Source organism: Babylonia areolata, chromosome 15 (assembly GCF_041734735.1).
Source record: "Babylonia areolata isolate BAREFJ2019XMU chromosome 15, ASM4173473v1, whole genome shotgun sequence".
Lineage (NCBI taxonomy): Eukaryota > Metazoa > Mollusca > Gastropoda > Neogastropoda > Buccinidae > Babylonia > Babylonia areolata.
The window spans coordinates 15,221,091-15,231,090 of NC_134890.1; the positions used below are offsets into that span (position 1 = coordinate 15,221,091).

At 37.9% G+C, this 10,000-nt stretch overlaps 1 protein-coding gene across 1 annotated transcript in view; it reads right to left on the bottom strand.

Moving 5' to 3' along the window:
* Window positions 1-10,000, bottom strand: part of LOC143290119 (uncharacterized) — a 138,249-nt gene that overhangs the window by 76,678 nt on the left and 51,571 nt on the right. The window contains exon 3 of the mRNA XM_076599406.1: window positions 9,260-9,318. Coding sequence (XP_076455521.1) covers window positions 9,260-9,318 — 59 coding nt within the window. The remainder of the gene's footprint in view (window positions 1-9,259; window positions 9,319-10,000) is intronic.

The following is a 10,000-nucleotide window of genomic DNA, read 5'->3' on the forward strand; positions in this document are numbered from 1 at the left end:
AAAGATCATTTACAGGGACTCTGTTAATTATTTATAACATTCTTTATTTAAAGCCAAAACATGTACATATTATTCATTTGCATTCAAAGTGTCTTATACGATCAGGGCACGTGAATTCCTATGAATTCACGAAATGTTTAAATAACCGAATAAATCAATGTAAAACACACACACGCAGCCACACACACACACACACACACACACACACACACACGCACGCACGCACGCACGCACACACACACACACACACACACACACACACACACACACACACACACACAAGAGGGCAAATTTGTTCTCTCTTGATCTTGACACAATATCTTTTTTTCTCCATTTACACACATGCATAACAACAATCTCCCTCCCTCCCCTCACACACACACACACACACACACACACACACACACACACACACACACACACATGCACACACACAGAGTCGTTCAATAAACATACATTGATTAATGTTATGAAAACAGACATCCATTGTAACTGAATATACCAAGTCAGTCTACAAACCACATCACTTTCTTTCCCGTTTCTTTCTGTCTTTCTTTCTTTCTTCTTTCTTTACAGTTTGAGCTATTTATTCTCTCAAGCGCACGTGCATGTACCCATTGATTTTGTCGTCATCATTGTTGCAGTCACTGTTGTGTCAATGAATGCACCCACACATGCGTAGAACTGTTATTTGCACAAGAGGGCACAAGCGTAGGTTTACGCTACGCACGTGGGGAGTACGCACACTGAGAAGTGCAAAAATAAACATCTGCTACACACACAAGGATTCACTAAATACTATCCATTAAATATCATCATATCATATATGCACACACACAAACACACAGACACACACACACACATCATTGATCAATATACAGTATGGTCTTGCAGTGCATGGTGTGTTTGTAATTGAAAACAATATAGACACAAACCTACCAAATAAGTGACTGGACAGATGTAGAGATAATCATATGCAAAGACAAAAAAAGAAAAAGAATATATAAATATCTAAATAAATAAAACAATGAATAAATAAAAATGAACAGACGAATTAAGGGAAAAAATCGCGAAAGAAACCATTGTCTCTCGGACAAAGAAATACAGATTAATTAACTGATCATTCACTTGTGAAGCAATCTTGTGCTCTGACATAAATCTAACATATAAGTGAATGGATATGTGTATAGATAAACAGATATAAAGATAGGTATGCCAATAAAAAAAAATGGAAACAAATAAATGTCAAAATAAAATCTCCAGCTAAAGTCATCATCTTCAGGACACAAAATAGATAAATGAAATAGATGAATGAAACAAATGAAAATAGAAAATGAGAAAGGTTGCTTGTGAACAATGTTTCGTGCTCTGAATGAAAAAAAATTAAAACCAGTCAATTTTTAAAGATTCTTTCCCCTTAACCTTTGTCATAGAAAAAAAGTTTGAACGTGTTAAAAAAATTCCCTCAAATGATAACTTACACATAATTTCGTGTGAAAAGCTCTATGAACTATATTAAGATATGGATGTTTATATTTTGCCTTTATAAAATCACAACAATGATATTTAGTTCATGGCTCTTCACGATAACACAATGTCAGGTTAGAAAGGTTGAAAGTCGTACTTTATTTATTTCATTTTATTATTTTCATTATTATTATCTTTTTTTTTTTAGGCCATCGGGGCAGCGACTTCACATGCACATTCAATGGTGTCTAAGGCTCGGTATCGGAAAGCAGAGGTCAAATCTCTCCTTCCCCCGCGTTTGATCGTCCCCGAGCGAAAACGGGTACCACCAGTTCACACCTAGTTGGAGTGAGGAAAATCGGAGTAAATTGTCTATTTTTCTTCTTCTTTTTTTTCCCCCCAAGGACAAAAACACCAAGCCTAAACGGGGCAACGAACCCTGATCACTGGTGGACAATGGATCGGAAGTCAAACGCCTGTCCGATTTTTCTACTACGCCACATCCATATGTATGTGCTTGTGTGTGTGTGTGTGTGTGTGTGTGTGTGTGTGTGCAACACAGTCATGCAGTTTTGGTTGTTTCAGTTGTTGACGATGACGATAACGAAATTAACTTGATTGCTTTTATTGCCAGACAAAATGTCCAGAGAGAGAGAGAGAGAGAGAGAGAGAGAGAGAGAGAGAGTGAGAGAGAGATTTCGGTACATATAGATTTTTTTTCATCCATTTATTGAACACATTATTTTAAATCCTTGACTGCTGATGATGAGCTTCCTAGTCAGTGGAGGGCTGTTGCCCAACTTGAGAAAAGACTGGGCTTACAGGTCAGAATGCAGATGGTCATTGTTCTTCTATCTGGGCTCTTGACTTTTTGGAACTGCGTTCATTTTGTTCAGCAAATCAGTTACGCTGCTTATATCAAGAAAGCTGCGTAAGAAATAGTTGTTAAACTTCCAATTCATTCACACCGATTTCATTCTATCAAGGTTTACAGCCATCTGGATCTGCCAATACAGAGAGTCTGTGAGGGTCTCGGTTCGAATCCCGCTCTCGCCCTTTCTCCCAAGTTTGACAAAAAAAAAAAAAAAAAAAAAAGTCTGAGCGTCTGGTCATTCGGATGAGACGATAAACCGAGGTTCAATGTGCAGTACGCACTTGGCGCACTGAAATAGAATTCATGACAACGACAGTGTTATCCTCTGGTAGAATTCTGTAGAAGAAATCCACTCTGATTGGTACATAAAAACATATATGCATGCACTAAGCGTGTTGAGGTTATGCTGCTGGTCAGGAATTAGCCTGGCAGATGTGGTGTAGCGTATATGGATTTGTCCGAACGCAGTGACTTAAGACTTGAGAATCTGAAACTGAAACACTCAGCTCTGAAATGGCCTCCTTTGCGTCGGCTGAGCTGGTAGCAACATGGTTGTATTCCGTCAGGGTTCAGCAGTCCAGGACCTGATCAATGAATATATCTATAGTCTGGCTATACCTCGGCCTCAGTCGGCTTTCTGCGGTGAGCTGAACTGTAAATAACATAAATTAATCAATGTGGCATGTGCGTGAGAGCGTGTGATACGTGTGCCACGAGCATGTAGCCGATTGGTTGTGTCATCTCTCTCTCTCTCTCTCTCTCTCTCTCTCTCTCTGTCTCTTTCTCTCTCTGGACATTTTGTCTGGCAATAAAAGCAATCAAGTTAATTTCGTTACCGTCATCGTCAAGAACTGAAACAACCAAAATTGCATTACTGTGTTGTTCCTTTCCTTTTGAAATAATGTGTTTTGTTTTGCTTTGTTTTGTTTTCCATGAAGGGGAGGGTGCGTGGGTGGAAGGGGAGTGGGGGAGGGGGTGAAATGATAATGTTTTTTGGACCTATATGTTTCTGACTGCAACTGACTGGATAGAAAAATGAAACGGAACGAAGCGAAACGAAGCCCCCTTTTTTTTTCTTTTCGGTCTTTTTTTTCTTAACCAAGGAAATACGGTGTGCAATTAAAAATCCAACTTAAAATGACCTCTCGGAAATGATCAACTCTTTAAAAAAAATCAATAACCAAGTGAAATGATCTTCTGTATTGAAGCGTATATATATACATATATATATATATATATATATATATATATATATGTGTGTGTGTGTGTGTGTGTGTGTGTGTGTGTGTGTGTGTGTGTGTGTGTGTGATACATAACTAGATAACTAACTGAATAATTAAATAAAATCTGCAAACACGTTCTAAAAATGAAACAGTGAGACTGAGTCTAGAGCACACTTCAATGTGAATCATCCATCACCATTTATTCGTTTGTTGACCTATCTACCTATTTACTTCCTTATTCATTTGGAAACTGGATTGCATTTTTTTAAATACAAAATTAACAAAAAAACATACTATGAATACTGGCTCAGACACGTACGGGCACACTCAAACATAAGAATTATCGACTGCGTTGAACATCAACTGACCTGACCAAGATTCAATCTTGGAAGGGCCACAAAGGAGGGGTTTTTGTTTTTCTTTTTTTTTTCTTTTTTAAATATATTTCAAACACGACCGCACCACAAAGGATTGACAACAACATTAATGGCATACCATTAACAATATTTCACAATATTTCTTTTTCGAATTTATTCGGGGTTTATACATACACTGTTCTCCCAGAGAATAATAATAATAATAATAATAATAATAATAATAATAATAATAATAATAATAATAATAATAATAATAATAATCATAACGATAATGATGCAGATAACGGTGGTGATGATGATGATGATGATGATGATTTAAATAATGATAAAGTGCCAATGAAATCATCGACCTTTGGGTGAAAAGTTTAACAACAGCAACAAAAAAAAAAAAAAAAAAAAAAAAAAAAAAAAAAAAAAAAGAGCAATAATTATCATCAACATGATCGTCGGCATCATTCCCCTAATATATCATTCTTATTTACCATTCATTCTAATTCATAATCATGAAGTTTACACGAGAGGTATTATCCCCGGTTTCGTAATAAAATGTCTGTGCTAAAATAAAACAAGTAAAATGGAAGGGGGAGGCGGGGGAGAGAGAAAAAAAAAGAAAAAAAAGTCATCATCCTGGCAGAGTCCAAGATTAACCCATTCAGAGCTAATCCCAGGTGAAATGAGATGACAACTTGGCATACGTTTGGAGTGCAATCATACAAGATAGATGACTAAAAAGTAGGATCTTTAAGTTAAGTCTTATCTTTTTGAGGTGACAGGTTTTCATTGAAGAGCATCCGTGTCATCAACAGTCAACGGGTTATTGCAACTAGTATTTCAGCTAATGTCAGGCAACATATAAATTTCTGTTGAAATGGAACAATGTGCTATACCGGCGCTTATATAATCAAAGACGTAAAATAAGTAAGAAAATGCATTTTACTGACGACAACGATGATGATTATGATGAAGATACTGTTGATAAATGACAACAGTAATGCTAGTACTATAACAAAACAAACAAACAAAACAAAAAAAAGGAACATACAACAAAAACCGCCAACAATTATTTATTAAAAGAAAAAAGTATATGCTATATTTTTTCACATGATATCTGTTAAAAAAAAAAAATCGCCTTTGTACTAGTTCCCTCATCAGACTACTAAGACAAAACAGAACACATACAGGTTAGAAATTAATAAATGATAATGATAAAAAAAATAATTACAACAATCATCATAATCATCATCATTATCACCAATGCAAATTTTTCCTCCAAAGATAACTAAGACATTGCAAATCGCCTGTATGTTAAAAAAAAACAAAAAAAAAACAAAAACAAAGGAGACAGAGAGAGAGAGAGAGAGAGAGAGAGAGAGAGAGAGAGAGAGAGAGGAGTAATAGTTATGATGCCTGGAAAAAGAAGAAAAATAAAACAACAACAACCACACACACACACACACACACACACACACACACACACACACACACACACGCAAAATCCATCGCTGCCACCGTTAAAAATATATATACAAAAGAGAGCCAGAGAGAGAGAGAGAGAGAGAGAGAGAGAGAGAAAGGAACAGAGAGATGGCGGAGAGAGAAAGATAGAGAAAAAAAAAGTTTATTTTTTCTTTAGATTCCTTCTATCAAAATTACGAAATTATATGGCGCGTACGTCTTTGGGCCTTGACCCTTGTAAGTCCCTGCTTGCATCAACAGAAACTGGGAAAAGAAAAACAACAACAACAACAACAACAACAAACAACAACACACGTTAGATTTACATATAGCTTAATATCTTTTCGAATTTTAGGCACGACTGCCTTTCGGTGTTTTTAAAATATATCTTTATTTTATTTATTCATTTATTTTTTTTAATAAATAGAATAAATCCCTCTCTTTCTCTCTCTTTGTGTTGTGCATCCTTTCCGATGTTTGAGCTGAGACAGTAAAAAATGCCTTTCCATACACCTCATTCTAAAGGAATAAAAAAAAAAAGAAAAGAATAAACCATAACTAACTAGCTAGACAACTTGCCATATTGCTACTACTGTTAGTAGTAGTGGTAGTAGTAGTAGTAGTAGTAGTAGTAGTAGTAGTAGTAGAAGAAGAAGAAGAAGAAGAAGAAGAAGCATGAACACGCCAGCACTGTATAAACCTTTTCACTTTTCAGAGAGATCATGCGTTTGTCTTTGTCGCGGCTTAAAAAAAAAAAAATCATCCAGTAACAACTATATCTATCTTGGTAGTGAAAATGTCACGCCAGTTGTTTTTGGTTTTGTTGTTGTTGCTATTTTGTTATTTTGTTGGTATGATGATTAAATGAATCGTTTATCTACCAATATGCCGAATTATCATACACTCACGGCCGTTTTACGACTGACGAAAGCACAGTACACAGTATCACCCTTTAAACATGTGTCCTCAGCTAGCTGCCATTTCAAACCACACCTTAAATATTATCTGTTTTTTATTTTCCAGAAATATTTCTCTTTTTTTTCTCTCTCTTTCTTTGTAAATGTAAACTTCTATTTGAGTATATATGAGAGGAGAGGGGGTGGGGGATGAAGTAAAAATCAGCAACAATAATAAAGAAAAAGAAGATAAAAGAGGATGGTTAAAAAAAAAAAAAAAAAAAAAAAATCGTAGCTATATAGCTGCATTGTCATGTTATGTAAATACATTTTTCGCAGTCACACAATTTCATATCAAAACAATGCGAAATTAATCGCATGATTATCTATATCCTTATTCATAACAACGTCAAACAATGATGGTAATGCTAATCATGACGATGGTGAAAAAAACCCAAAAAAACAAAAACAAAACAAAACAATACCAATGATATTCATAATCAGAATATTAACGAGGAATAAATTAATATATCGCACACACACACACACACACACACACACACACACACACACACACACACATTCACAGGAGATTTAAAAAAAAAAAACACACAAAAAAACAGTGTTTATTTTGTGTATACTTCAGTGCTCATATAGAAACCATGTAAATGCCATCTTGATAACCAACCACTGACACATGTGAATGACGAATTGTGACGACAACACAACAAACAAGTACAACAGAAAACTCAACAACACGCGGAGATTGCTCCTGTTCACTCACAAACTGATGACGCAAGTGCAGTTCTGACGTAGCCAGGGTGACGTCATGAAGAGGAGTCAGTCACAAGGGGGATTCTCGTCTACACGTGTGTAGAAAGAAGAGCAGTATTTCTTCTTCTTCTTCTTCCCCCCCCCCCCCCCCCCCCCAGGATACAAAACCTGTATAGCACGTGGGTTGGTGTTAGTGTTGGTGTTGGTGCTGTGTGTGTGTGTGTGTGTGTGTGTGTGTGTCTGTGTCTGTGTGTGTGACAACATTAATTTAATTCCTGAACAAAACATCGGTCACAGTCTTCTTGCCCTGTATTCCAAGATTTTTTTTTTTTTTTTTTTTTTTTTTTTTTCCATTTGGTTATGTCGTAGAATTTCACTGCTGGCGACACAAGTATGATCATGTCACAGTGGAAACAGCCGTCAGTTTGTGTTTTTTGTTTTTGTTTTCCCACAGGAAAAAAAAAATTTAAAAAGAACAGAAATAAAAAGAAACAAACTACAAGTATATTGGACTGGAAATAGGTCTGGTTCTCACAAGTAGACCACCACTTCACCAATAAACTCTCTTGGCTCTCCTGATTAAAAAAAAAAAAAAAAAAAAAAAGTCCGGGGGTCGGAAGAGAGGTGGGGAGAAGGAGCCAGGGGGGGAAATGTACGTACACACACACACACACACACACACACACACACACACATTCACACACAATATCCCTTTTTCCCCCCCTTTTGTAGTTGTTGTTTTCGTTTCTCCCGACACTTTGGCATACATATGAAAAAAAATTGTCTCTCCCAAATTCCACCATGTCTTTTGTTTGTCATTTGCGCGCCTTACACAGCGTCACCACACTACAGTACAACACAACAAAACACCACCACCACAGCTGAGCCTTCTTCTTGCTCTTGGAGTTCATCTCGACAACGACACATCGACGTTTGTCTTCGTCGTCGTCACTTGCTCATCATCATCTTGCAGTTGACGTGTTGTATGCAGACACAAAACGTTTTGCGCGTTCTCAGTTTCATCACTACGACACACACGAGTTGCTGTCGTAGTTGTGGTTTCAGATGGTTAATGAACTCGTTTTCTTTTGTTCATTTGCCATCACCTGATTATTATTATTTCTTTCTTTCTTGTCGATTCGTAACGACCGGGGAAAAAAAAAAAAAAAAAAAAAAAGCAAGCAAACAAACAAACACTTCCACAATGTCCGCATTAGTTTCATCAAATGCGTTGAACATTTGACGAGGAAGAGGGTGGAGGAGGGTTGGATGGGGAAGGAGGGGGTGGTGAGAGGAGGAGGGGTGGGGAGAGAACAGTTGAAATCAAAGTTGACAGGAACAATTTCTTTTCTTTCCTGTATTGTTCTTCCTTTTGTTTTTATCTTTCTTGTTTTTCGTCCAGCTCAGCCACTGTAGTTCTAGTGACACATAGTTTTGGTGTGTTTTTTTGTTGGTTTTTTTGTTTTTGTTTTTTTGTTGTTTTTTTTGCAGTAGTTCTTATAAACTATGGGAAACTCACATAGCCTTTCTTCCTGTCAGTGTCGTTCTGATAAAAGTTCAACTGACAGGTTTAAACAGTTTCTCTTTTTGTCAGTTTCTTTCTTCTTTTTTTTTTTTCTTTTTCTTTCTTTTTCTTTTTTTCTTTTTCTTCTATACTCCTCATTTCAAACCAAACATCACCACATACCCCTTCGTGGCGTCACACTTCCTTCTAAAGGGGCAAAAAAAAAAAGTGTTCTGACGCACGAGAGGCGAAGTCGAGCCTAAAAAAAAAAAAAAAAAAAAAAAAAAAAGTCACAATTTTGTGTGTGTGAGTTTGTGGTGGAAAAAAAAAATCCGACATTATGACGTCACAGGAAGGAAGTGGTTTTTTGAAGTAAGAAAAAAAAAAAAAAGCACAAAAAATCCCAACAACCGAAAACTCACGCATGCGCCATCTGCGGTTCCTGTTTGGGCTGCACGTGCGGCGGCTGCTGAAGGGCGTGGCCGTTGTGGCTGTGGCTGTGGCTGTGCGCATGGCTGTGCGTGTGGTGGTTGCTGTGGCCGCCGTGCCCGTTGTGGCTGTGGCTGTGGCTGTGGGGGTGGGCGTGGGCGTGGGTGGTGTGGTGGTTCTGGGGGTGGGAGGCCGGGTGGTGGGGCTGGGGGGGAGGGGCGTGGGGGGCCTGCTGGGCCGCCGGGTGGGGGGTGGTGGGGTCCGGGTGGTCCTTGTTCTCCTGGTCCTCTCGGATGCGGGTCTTGGCTCGCTCCGTCAGCTAGAGAGAGAAGGCAAGAGGCGAGGATTGCAGGCAGGTTGACAGGCAGGTAGGTAGGTAGACAGGTAGGTAGGTAGTTGGTGTTGGTTGGTAGCACAGGTCATTCGGTAGTTGTCAGGCAGGCAGGTCGGCAGGCAGGCAGGTTGGCAGGCAGGCGGAGAAGGTACAAGAGGGGTGGGGGTAAAAAAAAAAAAAAAAGGGGGGGGGGGGGGGGGGGGGGAGAAAAAAAGAAGAAAAAAAACATTTGGTTAGTTTCAGTGCCACCTTTTGCCCTGTTAGTGTTTGTGCGGTTTGGAGGGATGGATGGATGGGGGAAAACAGCAACACTTGGACAACAACAGATAAGCGTATGTCAGTGTATGTAAATTCAAGAATAAATAAATGGATACACGATTGATACATAGATATGCAAACACAGACACACAGACACACACGCACACGCACACGCACACACACACACACACACATATATATATATATATATATATATATATATATATATATATATATATATAAACGCACATAGCAAAATACGTATCATAGGACCTCACAAACCCATCGAATAAATTGAATTCGTTAAAAAAATAAAAATATAAAAAAAAGAAATAAGGAAAACCCAATAACTGCAAGCACCAAAGGATCAAACACACAGCCTATGATCATAAACAATAATTACAGCATG